This window comes from Acomys minous (assembly GCF_964271855.1).
Source record: "Acomys minous genome assembly, chromosome: 8".
In the NCBI taxonomy this organism is placed as follows: domain Eukaryota; kingdom Metazoa; phylum Chordata; class Mammalia; order Rodentia; family Muridae; genus Acomys; species Acomys minous.
Window position 1 is genome coordinate 122,365,422 of NC_140489.1, and position 27,314 is coordinate 122,392,735.

The 27,314-nt window shown below is 35.9% G+C and overlaps 1 protein-coding gene across 36 annotated transcripts in view; it reads right to left on the reverse strand.

The window, feature by feature from the left end:
• The window catches only part of NRXN1 (neurexin 1), a 1,076,640-nt gene that overhangs the window by 164,074 nt on the left and 885,252 nt on the right, over positions 1-27,314 (reverse strand). For all 36 annotated transcript variants that reach the window (XM_084793840.1, XM_084793855.1, XM_084793827.1 and 33 more), the window contains one exon: positions 10,067-10,238. In XM_084793840.1, coding sequence (XP_084649966.1) covers positions 10,067-10,238 — 172 coding nt within the window. The remainder of the gene's footprint in view (positions 1-10,066; positions 10,239-27,314) is intronic.

Sequence of the window (27,314 nt, forward strand, 5' to 3'; positions counted from 1 at the left end):
TGCTTCATGGTTCTTCTTGCTGTATGTAGTTTATTTTATTTTTGTGTAATAATATAAATGTATATGTTAGAAAACAAATATAATAAAATTGCAAAATAAAAATAAAGCCCCAAAAAGCTAGACATCAAGGAAACAAATAACCTAATTTACAATGGGGGGCAGATCTTAATAAAGAATTCTAAGAGGAAACTTAAAAGACTAAAGAGAACTTAATGAAATGTTCACTATCTTAGCCATCAAGGAAATGCAAGTCAAAACTACTTTGAGATTCATCTTATCCTCATCAGAATGCTAAAATAGGTAACAGCTCATGCTGGTGAAGATGTAAAGGGAAAGCAATCTTGTACAGCCACTATGGAAATCAGTGTGGTTGTTCCTCAGAGAGATGGCGATCAAGTCACCTCAAGATCTAGCTATACCACTCTTGGACATGGTACTGTATAGTTGTATGTCAGCATGACACAAGTTAATGCCATCCGACAGTAGGAAAACTCAATTAAGGGCTATCGTCCAGCCTGTGATGTATTTTCTTAATTAGTGATGGGTGGCAGCCCATTTTAAGTAGTACAATTTTTGGGCTGATGGTCCTGGGTTCTATAAGAAAGCATTCTGGGCAAGATATGAGTAGCAATCCAGTAGGCAGCATCTCTCCATGGCCTCTGCCTCAGCTCTTGCCTCCAGGTTCCTGCCCTGCTTGAATTCCTGTCCTCGATTCTTTCAACAATGGACTATTATGTGGAAGTGTAAGCCTTTCTTCAAATCAAAATGGAATAGTACCATTTTTTGAAATGCAATGATTTTGTGGGTGTTAATGGAATAATTTAAGTCACTGAACCTACATGGTAATGCACAATATAAATAAAAATCCTTAACACAGAGGGTCACCCACAAACTACCTTTCCAATTCACTGTTGTAGAACCTAGATCCTATAACAGCTGAGGATTTAAAGGATTCTACAAATATCTGAAATTTAGGGTAAGCTCTGTTCACTCTTCCCCTCAGTTCAGCACACTATTATTTTTAACTTTTTCAGCTTAGTGGAATTAGCCTTCTATGTAATCCTTACTTCCATAAAGCATGGGCATCATCTAATTGTGACCAATCTGTCCCTTTTCAGCTAAACCAGCTGTACATTTTTAAAAGCTTCATTTATTTGTTTCTCCTCTAACGATAAAACTTACTCTCTTCCAAATCTTCTGCCATCCTAAGCAATAAAAAAATAATAAATGAGAGGACTGAAGGCTCTACTCAGAGTTTTAAAGTGCTCCAGCAAAGGTGACCCTGAAAAATTACAGTGGTGTGTTATCAATTAGTTGACATTATCTAGAAAAACGAGGCTTAATGTTCTACTGTTCTGTCTCACTTTGTATCTCATAATTCTAGTTGAAATTCTCCATTGCAAATGCACGTAGTGACATTCTGGTCGGACTGGATTCTCAATGGCCACTTTAAATCTCTTGGCCACCAGGAGAGATAATGCACTCAAGATGACAAATTACTTCAATAAAACTTAGCGTGAAGAAAGTTAAGTCCCAGATTCCCAGGGTTTGGGGAATTTGGCTGTTATTGAATGCAGGCAAATTCATAACACTAAAAACAAAACTGACTTCACATGAAAGTCTGTCTTAGGAAATTCATCTGTCCATGAGACTAAATTTGACACAAGATATTCATCATCATAGTTTAATTTTCATACACAGCCTATTGAGAGGCTTTATACTTCTAAAACTTTTCACTTTTCTTATATTATGATCCCTTAATTAGGAAACCTCTATAATATTAGATTAGGTGACACCTTTGGATTGTTACAAAATTGAATTTATATTCTCAAATAATAAATGTACTTTCTAATAACTGCATGCATATGAGCATATATAAATTATTTACCTCAAATGCATATTGTGTATTATATAGGCAAAGATATGAAGTTATTTCTCTTAAATTTTCTTTCTGAAAAAGTAATATAAATATAATTGCTCAAAAATATTTTTAGGTGACAATGCTTTCTAAACGTATAGTAAATGGTAAGTAAGGAGATTTTTTTTTGTGTGCTTTTCATTCCCTGCCTCAGTTTAAGAAAATCATTGGCAAATCTCAAACCCAACTTTCATATCAGTTGTTAATTAAAGTGCAGGGCTTATTATGTTTTACCAGGATTTATTCTTATTTATCTATTGTGTGTATAGTGTGTGTGTGTGTTTGTGTGTGTGTGTGTGTGTGTGTGTGTGTGTGTGTGTGTGTGAATATGTAGGTGATGGCCAGAAGACAACTTTTCAGGAGTAGGCTCTCTGCATCCACCCCATTTTTGAGGCAAGGTCTCTTATTATCAGCTGCTGCACTGCATATGCAGCCCTTGGCCAACTCTCCTGTCTTTCCTGTCATATCCTGGTAAGAGTGACAGGGCCTGGGATGTGAGTCCTGCATATCTAGTCTGCGTCCTGGCATGGGATGCCAACCTAAAGAGCCCTCACACCAGCCCTATATTTACAGGTTGGTGACCAATGTGTTTTATTCCGCAATCTAATCTACAACCTGAGGTACATTCATCTCTCCTGCCTTAGTTCCTTCAGATCTGTATTCTTTTTTTTTTTTTTTTTTTTTTTTTTTTTTGCCGTTTACATATTTGGCCCTTATGAAAATACTGGCTACTTTTATATCAATTCAACACAAGCTAAACTGGGGAGAAAGACCTTTAATTTGGAAAATTCTTGCACCGTAATGGACTCTGCACAAGCCTTCATTACATTTTATTGATTGATAATTGATGTGAGAAAGCTTAGCTTACTCTGGGCAGTGTCACTCCTGGACTGGTAGTCCTGGAGGCTGTAAGAAAGCAGGCTGAGCAAGCCGGAGGAGTAGAAATGTAAGCACTACTCGTTCATGGCTCTGCCCCAAATCCAGCCTTCAGTTTCCTGCCTTGAATTCCTGCCCTGACTTCCTTCAGTGACGGACTGTGATGTGGAACTGTAAATAAAAAAATAGACCCTTTCCTACTTAACTTGCTCTTGGTCATAGAGTTTTTTCACTGCAATAGAAAACATATAAGGCATGATTAGACTGAGATTATACCAAAGAAGTGAATGACATCAGGAAGTATATGAAGTAGTTATTTCATTTTACGATTGCATTTATCAGTGCTCAAATACATATATTAGAAGGATACTTCCATTGCTATGTTTATTTTTAAACAGAAACTTTTCTAAAATTAAATGACAGAACTTGGCTTTCTGTAACAAAGGAATATGATTTTATATGAGTGAGTAAATGATAAACCAATAAGGTAAAGCCATTGGCTAACAAGTTATTAGAAGATTGATAGAGGGTGGCTGCATTCCATTGAAGGCCAGTTCATATTTTCCTCTAAAATTTCACAGTCCAAAAGATCATGTGGAAAGAAGGTGCCAGGTCCTAGGTAAAAGGACTCAAGGTCTATTTGTTTATTTCAGAGGCAAGCTTGAAAAGTTATATGCACGATTTGGAGTGCAATACAAAGATATGTGTTGGCTTTCTAGAGATAGTGTGCTCCACTTCTTCAGTCTCGTTACAGCCCGAAACTCACAAGACCCAAAATTTTGATCTAAACAATGTCTATAACCAAAGATAGGTACTTATTTCACTTGTGTACTTTACATAGGTCCTTCTCCTTATTGAAGTGAGATGTTATTGCTCTGTTTCCCCACGATTTACTCAAGCAGTGTTCAATACTAACTTACTTCTATGTCATAGAGTGAAGATGTATGCCTCAGCCCATGGAGCCACTGCATCAAGCTAGGCCTTTGGACATTTGTAGTGGTAAGGAGAAACTCACATCTAACAGGATCAACTCATTGTGTACAGCCAGCAGGTGGAGTCACTAATCTATCGGAATCTCCAAAGAAAAGCTCTTAAATCCAATTTGTCATCATCTTGAGCTACTCTTTTTCAAAATCATGACAAGGCAATATCTGATTTCACATAAGCAAACAATAAATGGAATCCTAGCACACATTTATCATGCTATTAGTTGAATTTGTTAAGTACACACTGAAAACTTGAGAATGAAAGAGGGATTTAATAGGAATCCTCCCACAAGAATGTCATTTTTATGTTATAAGATGCATGTTACTTAGCAAAAGATTGCCTGAGGTAATAATGAATATTGTTTTATATTGGTTAGTTCCTATAAAATCTGAACATTTTCAAAGTAAAAAACTATCATTGAAAACTAGCAAAATGGAACAAATTGATAATAGTTAACTGTTTCAAAATATACTTAATTCTTTTAGTGAGCTCAACTTAAATGTAGCTTCAAATACTAGTTAATAATCAGGAGTGCTGTCTTGTTTTACTGGACTCTTTGTTTGTCAGCATGTTATGATTTATTATTTTCATGTCCCAACTATGAAATAGATTAAAGAGGGAGAAAATATATGAAATAGATTAAAGAGGGAGAAAATATAATAAATAGAAAAGACCTTTAATTTATATTTCTGGCCACTATTCACAATGACACTCAATAATCAACAATACTACATTTATTTTAAAAAATCTATCTATATAAGCTGTTTCAGTTTGGTCAGCAATAAAAAGTTAGAAATACATTTGTTTTCTAGGATCAAGAACAATCATGTTTTTAAATTAGAAATAAATGTCCTACTACAGCCAGACACATTTCTGAATTGTCTTATACAATGATTAATTTAGTCCTGTGAAAAGTTGGCCAAAGTGCAACAGAGTAGAATATTGATAAAGGGGCAGATGGTATAGTTTGAGTATAAGACCATTTTGTGCAGGTCATGGACAGATTTAAGTTTATTGTGTTAGAATCTTAGAATCTAGCAAGTATTCTTATAAGTATATAGGAAGCATGAAACTAAAATAGCACCTTGCAGACATAGTACAAGCCCTCAATTTTAAAAGTGGAGCAGTTCAGCACTGTTGATATAATATCTTTCACTTCTGTTGTACTGTGGAGACTAACAGCTTGAAAACCATCTACATCATCTATGCTCTGCGGTGTACATAGTTCAAGTGAGTCCAAAATCCACCAAACCACCAGAGAAACTTTTCCTTATACAAACCAACAGCAAGTTAGGAACAGCTAATATTCCTTAAGCTTACAGTGAAAGGGTATTTAAACGTATCCAGGGCTACCAAATGTAAGACAATTAAAATCATAAAAACATAGCTTTTCTCTCATATTCTCAGGCATCTTTGATGTTTTGCCTGGAACTTTAGGTCAATGTATTTAATATATTGTTCAATTAAATGTTTATTATGATTCATCATAAAGAATAGCCTTAAAATCCTAGCAAAATTGAATACCACAATGAGATACCTAACATAAAAAACTAGACTTTTAGTTTCTTGTTCTCAGACGTCACAGAGAACCTAAGAGCACATCTGGAAAACGTATACTGGTGGATGCTTATCTATGCCAGTCAGATGCAAAACAGAATATAGTACAATAAATCAACACGTCTGTGATTGTATTTCAGTGAAAAATAACAAGCAAAGGACAATGTGTTCCCACTGAGGTTTAGTGTAGGTTCTAGAATCTGTTGACAACTGCAAATAGAAGTTTATGCAATTAACTGCAACATGGGACTAGTCTTCTGCTAAGATAAGCTTCTCCCTCCAAGTCCTTAAGGACTCTAATGTGCTAATTCTAATTCTTTGTAACAATTTACCTAATTCACTAATTAAGTTTTTCAAGTGAAGTTTAAAAGTAATCAGTGGCTACTAATGAGTGCTACTGATTCAAAATGTCAGTGTAAAGGAAGAACCCTTGGTTTTTGTAACAAAGTTGCCTTCATTCCATGTGTTACTGTCTGTTTTTCATGATCTTTGTTTCTGTCTGGGCCACCAGAAATGGCAGACTGTGAAGTGCATATGCATCTATGGGCAATCAGTCAAGCAGAACCAAGGCCTTAAAGTCTATGCCATTGCCATATCAAAGACTTTACCCAGTGGCTTCATTTACTGAATTTCTGTCAACTACAGATAAGAATCACTGGCTTTGACTACCTACTAACTAGCTTAGTAACCTAGAGAAAATCAGTTGGCCTTTTCAAGGATTAATTTGATTGCTTCACAAAGGAGAAGCTAAAACAGAAAAGCTTTGAAGTTTGTTTCTTCTTTTAAATGTTCTGATTGTAAATGAAGTAGATTTTCCCAATTACATCACACATAGCCAAAAGTAGGTTAAACATGGCCTTAAAAAACTCAAACTTTTAATAGTAAATAATGAACTGTCTTAAATAATCAATATATTAATGATGACATGAGTTAAAAATATGAGTAACCAATTCATCTAAATCAATGGGTTTAATTTAAAGGCATTGATAAATGGCTTTCCCACGACCTGAAAGGTTTTATAAAATTTAGCTACTAAACAAAGGATTGTGTGCATAACTAAAATCAATATGACTTCAAAAAATGGCAAAGCTAAAAAAAAAATACTCAAATCATCTTCTGTGAAGTCTTCCTTGGAACTATTTCTCTTTAAAGTCCTTTCCTGCCTAAGAATTGACTTTGTCACAGCACTCTTGACCTTCATTTTTTCTTTTCCTCAAACCCCAATAGCAATTTTGGTTTGATTTTGATATATGTTCAATATCCTTCTTGTTTCCTAAGCCAAGTCATATAACGGCAAAGAACCTTGATTATATCTCTGCCTCAACACAGATTTCCAGTTCATGGCTATCCACTGCCTCCTCCTGAAATACTTCAACAATTAGGATGCTGAATAATATTATGAGAAAAATGAGACAGCAAAAAGCAGGGAGTAGGAAGGGAAAAGAAAGACAGACCGTGTCTCAGAGGAGAAAAGAGAAAAAGAGAAAGGAGGGAAGAAGAGAGGACGTGGGGAGGAAAAAAAAGGAGGGAAATGGAGGAGAGGGAATGTAAGCACTGGAGGGTAGAGGGCATGGGTCAAGTGGAGAGGAGAAAGAGGAGAACCTTGAAAATAGAAACATCTCTCCTTTCGTTGTTATTAAGTACTTGCAAAGCATTCTGTGCTCATTTTTCTCTCACCCTTATTCTTTCCTCCTTAGCATATGAGCTGTTTTCATGACTGTTTTTCAGTCTCCAGCTCTACCTGCTAATCCCACCCAATAAACGTGTGCCTGAAGTGTAGCTTTCTGTTTGTTACACCCCTCACTGAAATGTAATCTCTCTTTCTTGGAATGTTGTGTTACTTTTTATTTTTGAATGCATCTTAGCTAAAAGTGATATTTCCCAGGGTACCATGTTTTTAATCTTGAATATTTAAAAATTGTCTTATTGCGAAACTATAATCCTGATAAGATCTTTGTATATAGTATATACGTTCTTTATACATATATAAATACACTAATTGTATTCATGGAAATAAAATTAATCTTTAGCCTTGTAGAGATATAAAGGTATTTTTCACATGCTATGGTAGTGAATGAAGCTAAAGTTTTGTGTCCTAAAGTAACTAATTTGTTGGGAATAATCCTGAGTTGGGGGCAGCAAAATGACATAATGCTTTGTGAAAAAGAGGAGGTCTATTTTTGTTGAGAGAGGACTTTAGCTACATAACTGTAATTAGGAACAAACCAGAGATTAATGATGCATTATATTCTAGAGCTTTAACTGACGTGAAATAAGGAACAATTTTCTCAACTTTAAATGGTTTGCAAAATATTATTTCTGTACTTTGCTTCATGCACAAAAAAGTAATTGAAAAGGGGTTTACCGTTCAGAAATTTCAATATTTATTCTGAAATGTGAATTGTTGGGTTGTAGGAATATTGCACTTCCTCCAAAAGAGCATAAAATCTCTCTGTCTACTAATTAGTTTCTCTATGGAAGCCTTCCAGACAATTACAGGGTAACACTTCTGGTCAATGCTTTAGGTGCTTTTCATTAAACGTATAGTGTCGCTACCAGATAAATTGCTTCATATAAAAGCACTTACCACAAAGCCCTATAATGGAAGGTTAAGTGCTGTCCTTAATTACTAATTTCAACCCTTATATTTCGCAGTACAGGCACTTTAAAAGGAAGCAAATATAGTCTGTTGGTTCTGTTCCTGCCAGTCTGATTATAGTATTTGGTGGTAAAAAAGCATTAGTCTAGTGGCTTTTCTAATGAATAATAACCTCCCTAAATTTTAAAATAAAAATAGCTAAGCCACAAGCTGATATAAAAGATATATACTAGACTGTGATATTGAACTCATATTTAAAATCACTTAGTCCTAAAAACTTTAATCTAAATCACTCATACTTTGAAATTTATATTCAACTTTTATGGCTTTGTTGCTGGAGAAAGGAGAATTTTCATCTTTTCTCCTTTATCACTATCATGCTAAAGTGCACACAGAGGAGATTAGTGGACAGTTAGATGACACAATCGTGCAGTCTTTGCCTTTACAACATTATTTATTATGTGTTTAATATATACAGAATTTTGTTTATACATATAGTATTTTCTTATGCATTATCATATGTATAACACATATACAATTTTTCATGAGTGCTATAATATTTTTATATGACAATTGTTGCATGTGTCCTTCACAATAATAGTTGAAACATGGCTCACTCTTTACTCACTAATATTAATTAAAGTTCTCCTTAGTGAAAAGGCAGCAAGAGTACATGTCTAGATATAAAATATGTTAACTATGGCACTATTTCTTAATATTTCTTCCTCAATTATTATTCATTATCAGCCCCCAATATTTAAATGGTCTTTATTTCCTTTTATAATGTACTTCTTTTTTCTCCTTCTTTTCTTCCTTCCTCCCTCTCTTTCCTTCCTTCTTTCTTCCATCCCTTTCTTCTTTCTTTCTCTTTCATTTTAGCCTCCTTCCCTCCTTCCCTTCCTTCCTTCCTTCCTTCCTTCCTTCCTTCCTTTCTTCCTTCCTTTTCTTCTTTCCTCCCTATCTTTCTCCTTCCCACCCTCTTCCTTCCTTTCCTATTCTTCTTCCTTTTTTTTAAATTTAAGAGATGATCTCTCTATGTAACCCTAACTGTCCTGGAGCTTACTATGCAGACCACGCTGGCCTTGACATTTTCTAAGATAGCAACTTGGTAAACATTTATTGAATTCTTGCTACTTGTCAGTATTGAAAAACTCCCAGGCATGTTATTTATTTTCTTTTTAAAGGTTGTCATAAGGAAGTGAATTTTGTTACATTTAATTCATCACATATTTGCAGAACAGAAGAACAGGTTAGTACTGAGAATAGAAAATGATAGAATTCAGGAGACGCTCAAAAAAATGTCAAGGACATTTCTTCTCTTCATTATTGGTCAGTTCCATAAAAAATTGGTATGTAATTAAAAACTTATTTAATCCAGTTATTTAAAAAACAAATGATTCCAACAAAGAAGTTGCTTCTGCATGAATTCTTGTTATCAGTTATATTCCGTGAAATGTAAACTGGTCATATTTTTATTTACACTGTGCTGTGCAAAGAGAATATTTTACAGACTTCAGCTGAGTGGCACTATCATCACAGAGTCCCTGTGAATCACTATGTTTTATAAAAACCAAAATGAACTCCCTTTACTCATAGCTGCAGATCTGTGGTTCAGCGTTTCTTGTAATTGTGGGTTTCTTGTCATCTCATTCCTGGCTGCATCTCTGCCTGCCTCCTGCTCTTCTTGCACGATGCATGAGTCTTTGTTGTGTGCCACTGTCAAAGGAACAGCTTTCTTTGCTCTCAAATAAAAGTGTAATACTATTCTTTCTCTTGACTTTAAATTTTAACTATTACTTTTGGCAAAGCCTTTCCTTTGTTCAAATGCAAGGATTCAGTAAAAAGCACTGACATGTTGTGCTTTTTATGTGTGCTTTTTTTTCTGATGCACTGATGTTCTGGATTTTGCAAACAATAATGTGTGGCTTCAAGTTCATCTATAAAATGCCATTTGTACACAGTAGCAAGAACAGTTTAGGACAGCATTACATTGATATGACTCTAAAGTCTAATAAATACTTGATGGTTTCTCAGAAAAACCACACTTTGAAGAAACGGCCGCAAACATTGCTTTGCTTTTCCAGTCGTTTTTCATAAAATTGTTCCCAGGTCCATAAACCCTTGCTTACCTGCAGGGTAGCGCTCGATGACTGGCCAGCTGTCCACCTGTAATGTGGCATTGCCACCACTCCTCGTGAAACGCACTACATGGTATTTTCCATCATTAATGATTGCATTGGACTCTTCAATGGCGATGTCATCTGTCCCAACATTAAACTTAACTCCAATTTTTCCTTGGTGCTGTTAGAAAGGATGGGGAAGAAAGTCTCATTAAGTCAATGTTTGATAAGAATTACACAGCAGGCATTATTCAAGAACATGCTTTGGACAATAGCTGCTTTCCTCTGATTTTATTTCTGAAAAACCTCATGCAGTAGAAGCAAGATCTTGACATTTGAGCAATCCTGAGACATCTCTTTCATGGATAATTGATACTCTGAAAGATACACTTGCAAGGGAATTGACCTGCCTTCTTCCCAGGGGCTTCCACTGAGAAGTTGCCAGCATGAGAGAACACAGTCACATGTCCTCTGATACAGCTCCTAATTTCTTTTTTTTTTTTTTTTTAAGATTTATTTATTATGTGTACAGTGATCTGTCTGCATGTACACCTGCAAGCCAGAAGAGGGCACCAGATCTCATTATAGATGGCTGGGAGCCACCATGTGGGTGCTGGGAATTGAACTCAGGACCTCTGGAAGAGCAGGCAGTGCCCTTACCCTCTGAGCCACCTCTCCAGCCCCCAGCTCCTAATTTCTAATCTCTCAATTTCTCAAGAAAAACAAGACCTAAAACCCTCCCTGTTACTAATGAGCGAAACCCGAGCACTGAGGTCTATTTAGAGACCAAGGACAGATGCCCACGATACATCTCTGTAGCAGGCATAGGCCAAGAAACAGGCATTCACTAAACTGATTTCTTAGTCATTAGCTTGCTTCAGAGCACCCAGACAGCAGCTTAAGACACACCTTGTATATGATTAAACTATGACATAAGGCTGCAATACCTTGTTCAAGGACACACAACTTAGTAAAGACAAGCTGAAACTAGAATCTGATTCCCTAATTTTGGGGTTACGTAATAGCTAAAATGGAGCTAGCATTGTTATTTAAAATTAACTCCGTCTCTAAATTATGCAAGGCAATATTGAAAATCATTCTGAGGGTAAAGTTGTGGCTGCTAAATTCAGAATGTCATCACCTAAGGTGCCAAGAGAAATATGTGCCTCTGTCTTGGACCTCTGAGAAGCATTTTCTAACACAGGGCTGTCAGCCCTATCATGAGCTGAAATGATTTTTTTAGAGCATGTAGATATTCGCTTAGTCAGTAGCACAGGGTACCTGCACTGCAGGCCCTTGTCAGAGTCCATCAGCTCTTACTCTGTATGGCTACCATCCATCAAGCCTTAGATGGGTGCAACATCACCCAGCCATGTGTAGCTGTGCAAAATTTAAATCACAAATGAGAAGACTAAAGGTTTGACCACATTATCTTCAGACTTTTCCTGGGTTCTCACTACTAAACTAGGCAGCAAGGTGGCTTCATCAGCTTATCATTAGAAATCTTATATTTTAAAAACTTGAATAAAACTAGATTAATTTAAGGAAAAAATTACAAGATAGTATTTGTGACACTGGTGAATGCATTAAAGTTTTCTATGCCCCTGTATGTATTACACATAGAGGATCTCTTACTACTTAGATTTTACATTTTTGTATTCATTTACTTTAGGCTTGATAAATAAACAATTTGAGTTTAAAATGTCACATTTCTTCCTTTCTCTTAAAGCACTTGTATGTTGATTAACTAGAGAAATGATCATGATTTATTTATTCTTTGAGAATTCTAAACAAGTTTACAATGGACTTTGGTTGTATCTGTTCTTGCTTCCTCCCCTTTCTCTTACTCCATCTTCTCCCCAGTTTCTCTCCACCCAAATTCATGTTTTCTTATTTATATCTTTTTAAAACCACTGGGTCTAACTAGTCTGCCCATCTCCACTGGAACGTGAGCGGCTGATCTGGGGCCAAGTCCCAGCACATTTCCTTTTTCAGTACTGTCCACATATTTGCTCAATCATAGATAACAGCATCATCACATGACTTGAATGAGATTCTTACAACGTCCTCTAGAGTTACTTTGTATGTGTTAAAATCATGTTTGCACTGAAACATTTTTATTAGAATTATTTTCATGGTAAAGCATTAAAAAAAATCCCCAGTCACTGGAGAGATTGCACTGAGGATAAAGGCAATTGCAGCTCTTCCAAAGGGTCCATGCCCTCTACCTCGGATCACGGCAGGCTGTGTTTAAACATCTAGAACTCTGCTCCAGCAGATCCAGTGTCCTTTTATGGCCCCTCTAAGCATTCACATGCATGTCACACACACACACACACACACACACACACACACACACACACACACACAAACAAACACAAGTAATAAAAAGAAATAAAAATAAAATTTAAATATAATGTCCCCAATTCACAGATAAATAATTACTTTCAACTTATGTTTTACTTTTTCTGCAACATGAAACATAAAATGCTTATTTTCTAAAGCATAGAAATGCTCAGGTTTTTGGAGATAGGGGTTGAAAAGGAAGAAGGGGGAATATTGAAATGTATAAGAAAGATAGAACAAAAAGTAGATTAGTGAATCTACTCCCCAACTTAATTCCTCAATTGTCACTCACAAGATTATTTTTAATTCACTGGTATAGAGTTTTGTATATAGATGCTTGTATGCAGGCAGAGTCGACGGCCACACTTTGCCAAGACAGGTTATGCAAGTCCTCAATAGTTCCTGCCTCACAAATATGTCTGTCAGATATATTGGGCTAGAAGGTTGAAGAAGATGCTCCAATGTTATAGAGAGTTATGGGTCACTATTCAGGTAGCAAACTGTCTCTGTCATCTTCTCATTTGGAAAGCTACTAACCTGCACTCCTGGCATACTCAGGTAATCAAGTTTATTCCTTCTCAAGTCTGTGATGGAGTTGAAGAGCAGGTAGCTTAGTTTTACAGTGAAGCTTAGTTCTTTACAGGTTAAGATGTTTTTAGGTCTAGATAGATGTCTTAAGTTCATAATGATAATTGTGATGGAGATTGATTTATATTTAGAATTTTAGACACACTAAGATAAGAAAGATGTTATCTTCAAAGCTGTCAAACAAATAGCTAAAACACTAAGAATGTAACATTTATATAACTCCTGATTGTGTCATGGTTTTTCTTGCTGTAGGTAGTTTATTGTATACATGTGTAATAATATAAATGTATATATAAAAATAAAAATTAATTAATAAAAAAGAAATGTCCAAGTTTAACAATGTTTGATTAATTGAATGTGCTAAATCAATAATTATGAAATATCAAGGGTTAGTGATGCTTGAAGGAGTCCTGCTTCTTTTAAAAAATGTTCATCTGTCCTGGATATACCAACATGCTGCCTCAACTCTGAGTAACTCTAATATATCATGGCTCAAGATTTCGTGAAATAACTAGTGTAGAAATGAACATCACCATTGCTGTTGCAGACAACAATTCCTACCACAGTTCACTATCTACTCTACTTTAAACAAAGGCCTTGAAAAGCAATTTAAATACAAATGATAGCCAAAGGGGCATCTGTCCCTGTGGGGAGTAGTTAGTATAGTGAAATACAAAATACTACTATAAAGAACATTTTGTAAATCCAATATTTTTTTCCATCCAAAAGCTGTTAATTTGCACCAAACCCAGCCGACATTGGCAGGATATAAAGTAATTTCAATTATATAAAAAAATTGCTGAACTTTCTTGCCAATTGATAATTACAATTTAAAAGAATTCATTTCAAATCCTTATTCTTTGGGATTAAATATGATTGTCTTGGCAAATTCTCATGAATATTGCATTAGAAAAACCAGCAGTCATTTCAGCGGACATGTACTGATTTCTCTGTATTGTATCTTACTTGGAATGAATAACTGCCTCATTCCATAATTTTGGAAATCTATTCTAAGAACATCAGTAATGAGGCATTTATAATTTAATGAAGTCTTCCTGTGGATTCATTAAATAAATAGAGACAAAGGTAATTATTGATTTTTTTCACAAAAGCTCATTTCTGAATAAGGATTATAATATTAAGCCATGCTAAAAGGAAATGTCTTGAAATATGATACTGGTTAGGTACTTGAAGGTTCTAGCAAGTGGGATCATACTGTCTAATTCCTTACAAAATTGTACTCATTTGAAAATATATTTGAAGCAAGGTTGAGATTTAATGATATCCTTAATATATAGAACATGCTTCAAATAATATATGTGCATGTTGCTCATTCTGGTATATTCTAATTTACCTGCATATAAACTGGTTGAAACATGATGTCCACATATAAAATTTTCATCATATATTTGGCACATAGAGATGCTGCATTAAGACTATAAATCACAGATTCCACACCTTTACTTTGTTTTACTTTTACCCAGAAAGAAACTAATAAAAGTAAATATTGCCATTAAAAATATTTTGTTTAGTGTGTTCTTTGCTAACAGCAACCAACAGGAAAGAGGGCCACCCTAGGAAAAATTCAGTTTAGCAAAGAGCCGTGCCTAAGATCTGTGAGCCTCTGCCATACATTGTGACACAGCACCATTTCCCGGGAGTGTAGGAAGAATGAGGCCATGTGTTCCTGTGCAGTGATGACTGTGCCCACTTCAGAATGCAGAATGATTCCCAGAATTCAAGCCTACCTGCAGCTAAAATTACATGTTCCTCCAGAGACTGATCCTCAACAGGGAGCCAAAGGCCGATGGGATGGTGACATTCGTGGGGCCTATTGTCACTGCTGCTGGCATAGAAAGTCAACCGCGACAGTCAGAGAGCCACCTGGTCTCGGGCCCCAAAACAAATAAACTGAAAATTGCTCATTGGACTCTAACATATTCCGAACTTCAACAATACCTGAATCTGGAAGCATACCTGGAAGGTATATCCTTAAAGAGCGCAAACAAGCTGCCCAGAGTTTCAGAGATGATAAGGATGAGCGCTGGAACCTGATCAGGTTGGTGGGATATCTCAGAAAAGAATGGCATTGCCAGTGTCTGTGTCCCAGAAAGCACATGAGACCGGAGTATCCTTATAGACTGAATCACAAGGAAGTTTCCTGCTAAGAGCTGACAATTGCATTCCCCACCACTACACATCAGAGATCCCAAAGTGGACAAAGTCTAGGTGACACAACACTGAAAGGCCTCGTTTAAGGCAATTCATTTTAATGTACAGTGCATTTATTTCTGCATGCGACTTTAATTGAAGATGGTGTAGTTTCTCTACTATGTCCCTACTCTTTGGAATGCTGCCCCTCCCTGAGTACATGAAAACTTGACCCTGGAACTGATGCCACAGTCCTAGGGCGCGTCCTTATCTCTTGGTGCTGAGAGTGCTTAATCAAACTCTGCACGCCTGTGACAGTCCTCCTCAAGCTTCTGTGTCATCTTTTTATGTCCCTGCTTTTTTCTTCTAAAATGTTAAAAAAAAAACAGTTTAAGACTATTTCAATAGCTTAGTAATTGTGTCCTTCAAAGCATTTATGAAACAGACTACCTTCAGATTTGGAGCTGCCCTAAACTCTTTCACACCTACTATTTAAATAAAATATAATTAACAGACACTACTATATCTTTCCCTCTTAAAGTATACCAATCCACTGCTCTGAGCTTATTTGAAAGATGGCAGCACTCCCCCCCACCCTACCCCATATTAAGGTTCTATAACCTTTCTTTCATACTCACACAGTTTCCTCATGAGACAACGCCCATTAAATTCTTAACTCAATTGTTGCACAGCATCCAAGACCAGCTGCTCCCGTTATTAATATTTTTGTTATTCTTTTTAAAATGGTGTTTCGCTTTAGAACAGGTTAGCAGACGTAGGCATTGCAATTGTGTTAAAGGACATCTCATTTGCTTTCACAATAGCTGGTGTAGTAAGATAACTATCCTACTGACAAGGAAGCAGTCTTAATCACTGCTGTATTGCTAAGAAAAGACAACATGACCAAGGCAATTCTTATAAAGGAAGCATTTAATTGGGGCCTTGATATAGCTTCAGAGGTTTCGTCCACTATCATTGCAGGGGGCATGTTAGCATGCAGCCAGGTGCTGTAGCAGAAAGATGAGTGCTACATCCTTCTCCAGAGGAGGGGATAGAGGAAAGGAGGGGGGAGGGGGAGAGAGAAAGAGAGGAGGGAAAGAGAGAGAGAAGGAGGGAAATAGAGGGGAGAATGGAGGAAAAGAGAGAGAGAAACTGGGCCTGGCATGGGCTTCTGAAACCCCAAAGGGCACATTCAGCGAAGCATATCCTCCAATAAGGCCACACCTTCTAATCCTTCTCAAATAGTGCCACTCCTCTGCTGTTTAGGCATACAAATATATGAGCCTCTGAGGGCCATTCATTTTTTTTAAAATATATTTTATTAATTTATTCATATTACATCTCAATTGTTATCCCATTCCTTATATCCTCCCATTCCTCCCTCCCTCCCATTTTCCCCTTACTCCCCTCCCCTATGACTGTGACTGAGGGGGACCTCCTCCTCCTGTATATGCTCATAAGGTATCAAGTCTCTTCTTGGTAGCCTGCTATCCTTCCTCTGAGTGCCACCAGGCCTCTGAGGATCATTTTTATTCAAACCACAGTAGAAGCTAATGGTCAGAAAAGCAAACACTGAAGGAAGTCAGGATATCTAGTATTTGCCACTGGGCTCAAGAAAGAATATTCTAATACACAATTGTATTTGCATGTTCATGCATGCTGAATGGCTTTATCATTGTCTGCACCAAGCAAGGGATGCTTAATATTGTATCTTCCAATCTAATGACTTTTGGTTCTAAGAAAAGTCTAGCTACAAAAGAAAGCAGTAGAAGTCATGTTTTAAAAATAGACATTACCTGTTAGGTTTTTTTGTGATGCACATCACCTAGTTTGAATCTCAGTCAGATTTAGAAATTTTCAAAGTTCATGAAACAAACGTATTCTGGGATTTTATTGTACTTTAAACACAGAACTTATTTGGTTAGAAGAAAAATATTGCATTCGATTGACATATCAATAGCATGTGGCGCCTTCTTCACACCAGTGGGAAACTGAAGAACATTTTTTATTGTTAAGAACACACCCCACCTTCTTGCCAAGAATGTAGGACTTGGTGGTATAAAAAGATAACTGAAAAATAGACTGTAAGTTCTGTGGGTGACAAGTTGCCTCGGTGTGTCTTTTTCACCACATTATTTCTCTTTAGATAAAATTAAATCAAAGTTAAAATAATAGGTTCAGAATCAGATGACTCAATGCCCCACTAATGTGTCCTTGAATAGATCAATAATTTTGGCATTAGTGTTTTGAGATATTTCCAGTATAATTTACTAAGCTAGTACCGGGTTATTCTTCATGCACTGTTTTGAAGGTTTACAGTGTGGTTATGAATTCAAAGGTAGAGACTATTTCGTGGTATTCCCCAGCGGTATGAATAATACACCCCTGCATGATACCACCACAGCAGGAGAATGAGGTTGATGTCTTTGCCTCAAGAGCGTTAATATGCCACCTCTGCCTGCTGAAACACCAATCTCTGCACAGTAGAAAAAATAGCCTGTAAATGTGTGAAGCATTGCATAATAAGCTTCTCCTCTCCAAATAATCACAGGGCAGAAATGAAGCAGGGAAAAGGGTGGGCCTTAACTGGTGGCCATGGACCTCGTGTTTTCCCATGCGTAATTCTGGAGGTTGTCCACCAGTGTCGATGACATGAAGACATGGGCTCAGCTTGTGCTTATCGCAACAGTAGCTCATTATATGTGGATGGTTTGGGTTGTTGCTACCTTCTTTTTCCTTTGTTTTGTTTTGTTTTGTAAATGACTGCAGCTTTAAAAAAAACCTTTGGCTGAATGGTAAATTTGTGTTGTTCACATTGTATGGTCATTCAGGGAACCATATATAGCAAGCATTGTTTTTCAGGTGCTGATTAAAGCCATAACCTTTGTTTTTCTGCTTCTATGTCTTTGGGCCATTACACAGCGTGTTATTAACCTTCACCAGGAACCAGGCAGAAGGAGGCTGTTCTATCAATTCCACAAGATGTCGGCATTTCTAGGTACAACGTATTTTCTATAAAGGAGGTTTGGGATTATTTGTGGATTTCATTTCCTTGCTCTGTCCCAGGACTATCATCCTGTAGAGCACTGACTATAATTACGGGCTGACTCTAGTGTTTGGCATTTCCATAGCTCAGAGCATAAGCTTTACATCTTTAGATGGTAATTGTAATTCTCTGCCCTGGGAATGTTACCTTGGTGGGTAGGCTATAGGTAAAACCAAAATTAACTTAAAATATTAAAAAAAAAAAGGACCATGAAAATAGATGAAATGACTAGTGAATTATTCTTAGTGCCTCATCTGACGCATCATATAGACTCATTTGCAATGCTTGTACTACTTTGCAGGTAATGTCACTGTTGTAAATCATGACTTACAAGTAAGACATAATAGCGAGGTGTTTTCATGAAGATTTGATGGCCTGGATCATTATGATGCTATCTTGTTTCTCAGCAGCTTGGAGCAGAGCTCTAACATGAAATGTGCTCTAGGACAATGGCTGGCATGGTTGCCTTTCTCCTTCCTTTTCCTCTCTTATTGACTTCTGCTCCAGGAGTACCAGCCAGACGTTCTTAGGAAAGAGAAATGTTTGCATGTGGGCCTAGAAATGCAAGGCTGCCCACTGTTTGGTATAGAATCAGCAAGGCTCTATTATCCACAGAGTGGAAAGTAATAATTCCCACAGCCATCATGCAAACAGATCTATGTTTATATGTATAATTCAGGCAAAACAGAGTTTCCAGAAAAGAATGCAGGGTGTTTTCAAGGTGAAAGCATATAATAGATAAGTTCTATCTTAATCTTCATAAAACAATATACTTCCTTAAAGAATGTCAAGAAATATTTATCATAGTCTTCTTGTGACTAAAATTAATTTACAATATGTGTTGTGGCCTGATTTGATACATATTTATTCCTCTATATAACAGGGTATTTTTAACAAATAAAATTATGGAGCTACCATAACACAAGAAAATTAAGTACTTATGGATGTTTACTTGTTTATTTGTATATTCAAAAATTCCAAGTGAAGTATTTGATAAACACTGGTATTCTTTAAATTCCTGATAAAATGTAGCTAGCAAAGCAGATGGTATTACTCCAAATTTAAACTTACATCTTACACAATTCCTTTATATAACAAGTCTTATATTAGCATATAGAACATGCGAAATGTCAACAAGGAAATGAGCAGATGACTTCGAAAGGATGCACTGACTGAACTAGCTCTTTGAGGCATTAAAATGATGAGAAAGAATCAATAATGAACACACCAGTTTTCTAGGCAGAGGAAACAGCATGTGCACAAGCCCCTAGGATGGTGAATATGTGGATATAAAGATGGATGCTTTGATCCACAAATACAAGTACAAATACATATATAGACTTTTTACAGAGATAAAGATATATAAATTGCACATGGACATAGTAAGATTGAGCCAAAAATATCTGTCAATGAAATAAAACTAGGTTATAAAATTATCCATAAAAGCCAAACTAAATTATTTGAATAAACAAAGTAATTGAGAAATAGATAGCTGTGCATATTTTAATAGCATCCAATCTAAGAGTAAAAAAAATTTGGTACAGATATATAGAGATTAACAGTATGTGTCCTGAAATCCATCTGACTGTTTGTCCCTAAGTGTCATTCATCAGTGTGCTTTATGAAATGTAATATATAAAAGACTTTCTGAATCAACAGGGACTCACTGCATTTTCCAAAAGTCATTTCCTTCTGCAATGTCAAAATATGATTCATCATTCTATGGTGATATTTCAAAGCTAATGTATCATGTTTAGTTTCTTTGTGAGGGAAAATATCTTGTTAACTTATTTCTCAAGGGATCCCTTTTATCTCAAGATGTAGTAAGAGTTCTTCATACAATATCCACCTTAGAAATACCATTTGAAATAACTTGATAAGTTTTCCATGTACCTTCCATAAATTAGTGCAAGAAAAAAAAGTTTTTACCTGCAGTCTTTTACATTCCTTGTTCCCTTAAAGGAACAGATAAATAGGCTTTCGCTCATGAGTCCCAAAACGCAGTCTTCTGGGCAATAGCTATTATCCCTCTAAACAAGACAGAAAGTCTTTACCTAATTTTACCTCCAGGAGAATTTCAAATCAGTGAGACAAATGTGAATTTGTCCTACAGTTTGGCCAGTAATCTTGAGGACATAAACACACAAGACTCAAAACAAATAATCCATGGATGTGCAGACCTTGGGGTGAATGCTCAACCCTTGTGATTTACGAGTGGTTTCTATGGTGGCTCCTTGCAGCCTGACCCCTCACTGCTTACAGAAAAGCCTAGGTAGATTGGAAGTCTTTGGATATTGATAATAAAGAGTTCCTGAGAAATATTTAACTAGAAAAAAGGTATATTACTGTCTTATCCTAGAACACATGCTCTTTTTCTTTGCCTTTCTTCCTTGTAGCTTTAACACTCTGACCTTTTGTTTTCATAAATGTCCCAGGTTCTGTCTTTCTCAGCATCTTTGTGGCTCCTTATTCATGGCTATATTTTTCTGTGTTTCCCAATCTCAAAATAAATAATTATCCATACGTGATCCAAAAAATGAAAAAGAGAAAAGAAAAAGAAAAGCAAACAAAACCAAAACTGCTCCTTTGTACTGAATGAGGGTGTTAAGAAACTTTATAAGTAAATCTGTACATTTTAGAAGCTGTTAACCCACACTGCTGGTTCACTCAGGAATTTAAGTTTTATTCTTTCTCAAGTCTCTGAGGGGCATTGAAGACAAGATAGTATAGTTTTATAACCAAGCTTAGTTGATTAGCGGACAAGATTGTCTTAGATTAAGATAAAGAAGTTAACCAATTAGAGTTGAGATAGGATAGATATTGAATCTCATTCGGAAATTTAGACCCAACAAGACAGGAAAGACACTTCAAACAGGATGAATGCAGATGGCCAAGTCACTCTGAATGTAACATGTATAGAACTCATTATTCCCATGATTGTCACATGGTTCTCCGTGCTGTATGTAGTTTGTTTTATACATGTGTAATAAAATAAAAACATATATATATATTTATTTATATTTACAGTGGATTTCAGTATTTAATCAGCTGAGTGAAAGGATAGTGTTGTCTGAGAAAATGCCCTTTCATGCTGCAAAAAAACCTTGTCAGTGTTCACTCACTGGTGTAGAGCTGATGCCTATGCAAAGGGCGGCGCTGAGAAGCCGATTCCCCATCTGGTAACAGTTCTTCAGTGGCATCTTGGTTGCTTTCCTGAATCTTTAAGTATGAAATGTCACTGCAAGGAAAATGGGCTGTCATCTCGTCTTCAACTTACACAATTACCCTGCCTAATAAAAGGATCACAAATCCGACCTAGGTGAGTGACTAGAAACGGACTGAGCAATTAGTCTCAAGGACTTTAAAAGTCAAATATAAACTATATTCATTGCACATGTGGTTTTAGGAATGTCAAGGCTACCCCAATCCTGAGTTTGTTAGAATAGCCGTTTGACAATAGATAGTGTGGGAGTGACGACAGAGATTCTCCTGTGACCAGGTATCCCCTCAGCACTTCACACATCACAACTGTGAGTGCGTATTGGTGCTTCCTGGTAGCCAATGAGAAAGCGGAAGTTGCCACGGATAGTAGGCACCAGATCCGCCTACTGGCCTGAGGTTGCTTGATTCTATATTCTATCCTATTGTTCTTTTCACGACAGCTAGAGTGCTTAAAATAGGTCACAGTTTAGATGTGATTTTGGTAAGAGGTTTTTTGTTTGTTTGTTTGTTTGTTTTTGAGAAAGGCACCAAAAATCTTCATTACTGCATATATCCAGCACAATATCAAATATTTTTCACACACCCACTCTACTCACAACTCTATTTACCTTCTATACAGTCCCAATGTTAAGGAAATTTGAAAGTGAAAGCAACAAGTTACAGAAATAAACCATGAATCAAGTCACACGTCATCTTTGCCATCAGGATTCATTCTAGAGTATTTTATTAGTTTTTGTTTCCTTAATTGTTTATCTCTTTGCTTGATGGCTTTTTTTACTCTTTGAGATATCACCTCATATTGTGGCTGCCATGAAATCATGGCTACCATCTCATTACTGCAGAGTGATGTCTAGGCTTTTCCAGTTTCTTTAGAAGCAGAACATGCGCTGTGACAGTGTCTTATTGCCTCACATCCACATCACTTTATTTATGAACCTTGATGCCAAGACTGGGGACACAAAGCTCACTATGTCTTTTAAATGAGTATTGAATTAGTCCAGGTTTTAAGAACTCAACTTTAAATCATTTTTAGCAATGACTATCACTTAAAAAGATAACTTAATTTTTCAAACCATCCAACAAAATATATAATAATAAAAGACAGTAAAGAATTTTTACTAAATAAAATGTATACCTATAATAGGCATGGAAACAAAAATTGCTCATCTACTTCTATAGATAATAAATAATATTTGGAAGGAATATTAATAACTTCCTAGTTGTTCGGGTTTTTCTCGCCCCATAGTTAGTAATCAAGTGAATATAGATCTGAGTTTTGTATCAAAGAAGCCACTATGTGCAGCCTTAAAATATAATGGAATAAATGATAAGCCACTGTAAGTAGTTCCTTCTCCTGATACAATAGCAAAGCTAATTAAATAGGTAGAGTTTCTGATATTGGAATTACAGGTTGATCACACTGGGAAGACATTCTCCCACTGTGTATTCTGAACTCTTTAAATCTGTTCTAGAAATCTCCATGTTAGTCTTATTTTCTTTTTTCATTTTTGCTTTCATCCCGCCATTAAAAATGAGGCTATTTTGCAACACTTTTAATTATCTGCATATAAGAATATTCTAAACTTTTCTATTTATAAATTAAAATATTCAAATTATTTAATTTTAAATATGTAATTTGAAATCAGCCCCTCAACTGCCATCAACTTCTCTATCCCTCAGAACTCGTAAGCATGGCTCTAACATTTAATATAATTTTTAATTTGACCTGATTTAATCCAAGATTATGCTTAAATATGATAGATCAGATAAAGAAATCATAAAAAAAAGACAGTGACAAAATGAACAACAATGGAAGGACTCAAGGTCTTCTAAAGCAAAGAACAAGCTTTTATGTCAACAACAGAGGAAAGGTTACTTAATATTGGCTCTGTTTGAGCTCCAATTAACAAGTAACAAATAATACTCTATGATTAACTCACAGAACTCAGTTACTGATTTAATGACCAGTGAGGAGAAGATGTGGGAAGCGTTGAAGATTGAGCCCAGACACATCAAATATGAACTTGGTGCAATTGCTTTTATGGCTTCAGCTTTTTATAAACTTTCCTGGTAGAAATTAAATCATTACATACTACTTTGAAGTAATGATAATTTAATTTGATGCTGTAATTAATTCCATTTGCTGCCTCAAATTTCACTATTGCAATTTATTTTATATCAAAAAATGCTGGAAGAAAAAGACTTCTAAAAGGGATTCAAAAAGAGGTACAGATTTAATTTTTAATTACATTTAATGCTTTTTCATGTTCCTAAATGACTTGTCTCTCTGTTAAGCTTGAACCACCATAATGCCCACTTCAGTGTCCAGCTACAAGTGCTGAACTATTTCAACTCATTTGGGCAGATGCCTAGTGTATATTATAGGAAAATGATATTTAATGTTAGATAGGTTAATGAAATGCACCCACAGGGGAAGGTGTGCATGTGGTTAATACCCAAATTGCAGCAATACCTAAGTTCTTCAAATGAGTACTCAAAAAAGACACTGAATAACAACTACCTAAACTATTTTATTTCAGTGCATTCTTTAGAAAAAATAGATACATATTTGACATTCTAAAATAGCCATCTTGTAAATGTATAAAATAGCCCATCAATTCATTAGTGCTTTTCTTTTTAATCTTTAAACTATTTATTAAGAACGTTAAAGAATTATTGTTATTAAACTTCCTGCCATCCTTAAGTTTAGTCTCTTATCACAAAAATACTACTTACTAGAACATACTTCTTACTAAAGTATTAGGATAGAAATGATATGGAAAATTTAAATCTCTTTAACAATACCTACCTGGTTACTTATCCTAACCTTAAGCCTAATATAGCTGTAGTCATGTATCATTATAAAGCTGAAAATTATTTTTAAAGAGACAAATAATAAATCAATGCTGAAGTAAATTGAGAAATTACCAGTGTAAATGGTTTCTGGCCTGGATAATTCATGTTCTAGTGGTTAATACTATTGATGATATTATTAATAAATTCTAATTGCCTATTACCACTTAGATCCCCCAGATTAATCCTTTTTCTTTTGTTTTTGTTTTTGTTTTTTTTTTAAGGTTTATTTATTTATTATGTATACAGTGCTCTGCCTGCCTGTTAGCTTCCATGCCAGAAGAGGGCATTAGATCACATTATAGATGATTGTGAGCCACCATGTGGTTGCTGGGAATTGAACTCAGGACCTTTGGAAGAGCAGAAAGGACTCTTAACCACTGAGCCATCTCTCCAGCCCCCAGATTAATCCTTTTAAATATAGCTCTAAACTCAGAAATTGGCCCATAAAAATCACAATATAAATGTTTACTAAATAAACATTGTGCCTTCAAGTCAACCCAGTAGCAGGTTCTATGAGAACCTTCATCTGTTCTGTAAGTTAATTGCTCATCATGTGAAGAAGCAGAACTTTGATGTGTACCTGCCTCTGAACTGTGTGTTTTTAAGCGCTTCTTTTTAATATTAAAACATTCAAGAAACATAACCTATCTCAGATTATAAATCCTGTTAGATAATCTCTGACTTCACAAAATTACAGCTTTCTTATACAACAACTGATGAAATGTGAAGCTCACACAAAATTTCTAAAGCAAATTTTCATGATAATCAAAGTTACAAACAAACCATTTAACAATGTTTCTACATGTACTCAACCCATTTAACAATATTTGTACATGTACTCAACAGCACAGGAAAGAAGTGATCACTCATAATTGTGCATGCAGGGCCACTTGATGTCAATAATCCAGATGCGATGAACCTATAGTAGCCAAGTTTAGCTTTGTGATTGGGAAGTAACTATTTTTCAGATCATTTTGCAGATGAAATCACATGCTAATAATACACATGGCCACTAAAGCAGAATTTAGGAGAGCAATTCAATCTTTTCTTACTTCAAACAACATGGCAGGGAAAGGCATATCCAAGTAATTCATAAGTTAGAGGATTCTCTTCAGTTTGTTTTAAAAGACAAAGAAAGAGAACGAGAGAGCAGGAGAAAGGAGTAGAGACAAGATAGGAGGAAAATAAAAAGACAACAAGCAAACTCTTGAAATGCTGTGGTACCTTGACAGCAGTTACCGACCCAGAGAACAGTGGAGGGCCTGCATTCCTAGCAGATATGTTCTGTCAAGATGGTAGCTACTCTTACTTGACTGAGGTTAGAGGACAGAATTGAGATGATGAAAATATATGCAGACACCTGTTGGTCATTTTTTTTTTTTTTTGCAGAGTGGCTTATTTTCATTTATTGACGTTACACAAAATGGCAACTCCTAAAGATAGACTACAACACACCCTACTAATCTCATCTATGATATGATTTTTGATAATGTTTTCAAATTTTATACAATTATATTTCCAAGTTGATGTAGTGGACAGAGAATACCTATGTCCTTTGTTGAACATATAAGTGATATAATGGGGATATAGGAGTCTCTTATCTTTCTTGTCACACTTTGGCTAATGCATAGTGTAAGAAGTATGTTTGACACCATGAAAAGGAATAATAATCACCAAGAAAACCTAGAATGTTCCTCGACACAGCAAAGAAGAAAAACAAGGAACCAGACAGTTCATTTCTACAACCTTCATCTTGAAAAGCAACTTTAAGTCTAATTATATGTTCAATTTTCCATGGAGAAGTGTTGATGTGTGTTCATGTGTTGTTATTGGCAACAAAAATTGATAGTAGTGAAAAAGTGAAGATGTCAATTCTAGCATTTAAAAAAATTCTGTATTTATTTATTTTTATATTTATATTTATAATTAAAATATCCTGTTTCTTACGAACTCTGGTGCCCCATATTTGGCCACGTCCCCTGGATGGGGAGGGAAGCCTGGTGGCACTCAGAGGAAGGATAGCAGGCTATCAAGAAGAGACTTGATACCCTATGAACATATACAGGGGGAGGAGGTCCCCCTCAGTCACAGTCATAGGGGAGGGGAGTAAGGGGAAAATGGGAGGGAGGGAGGGAGGAATGGGAGGATACAAGGGATGGGATAACACTTGAGATGTAATATGAATAAATAAATAAAATATATTTTAAAATATCCTGTTTCTTTACTATTGGGTAATAGTGATTATCAGATATATTTCAACAACACAACAGAGTAAAAGTCCCCACCCCCAGGTTTTAATTTGTTGTTGTTGTTGTTGTTCTTGTGTTGTTTTTTTTGAGAAGAGCCCTAGCTGTCCTGAAACTCTGTTCATAGGCGAGGCTGGCCTCGAACTCACAGACATCCTCCTGCCTCTGCCTCCCGAGTGCTGGGATTAAAGGTGTGCGCCACCACATCTGGCTGTTGGTGGCCCAAGTTTTAGTGTAGACTATACTCTCAGTCTTATAGTTCTTTACATACTTCTGAAGTTTTCTGTAGCTCCCCTATTGGCAGTTTAAGATACTGTGCATAGCTGCATTTCCTTTACAAAACAAATAAATAATCCAAACAATAAAATCATGAACATTCTTTGCCTGTTCCTTAGCCTTATGAACTGAGCCTCATTAGAAACTGTTGTGCTTTATTTACATTAATTTTCTCACCTTATTTTAAACATTAAAGTGCAAACTTCTATTTCTTTTGGAGACTATAGATTTCCCTTGTCTATTGCATTGGATTGTCTTGGCACACTAGAAGCAATTGATGGAAGAAGCAAGAGAGGCTTTGTCGATGACTCATCAAGTACCGGATAATCAAAAACAATTGTTTTATAATAGGAAGATATCTTTTGGCTTAAACCCTCATCCAATACAATAAATTCTTCTAAACTATCTTGGGCAGGGACATAGGTAGAAGAGGAGGCCATTGTAATCATGAACACACTGTTGCACATTTTTTTAGTTTTCTGTAAATGACCTACACAAATATCCTCCCCTACAGTTTCTTTTCAAG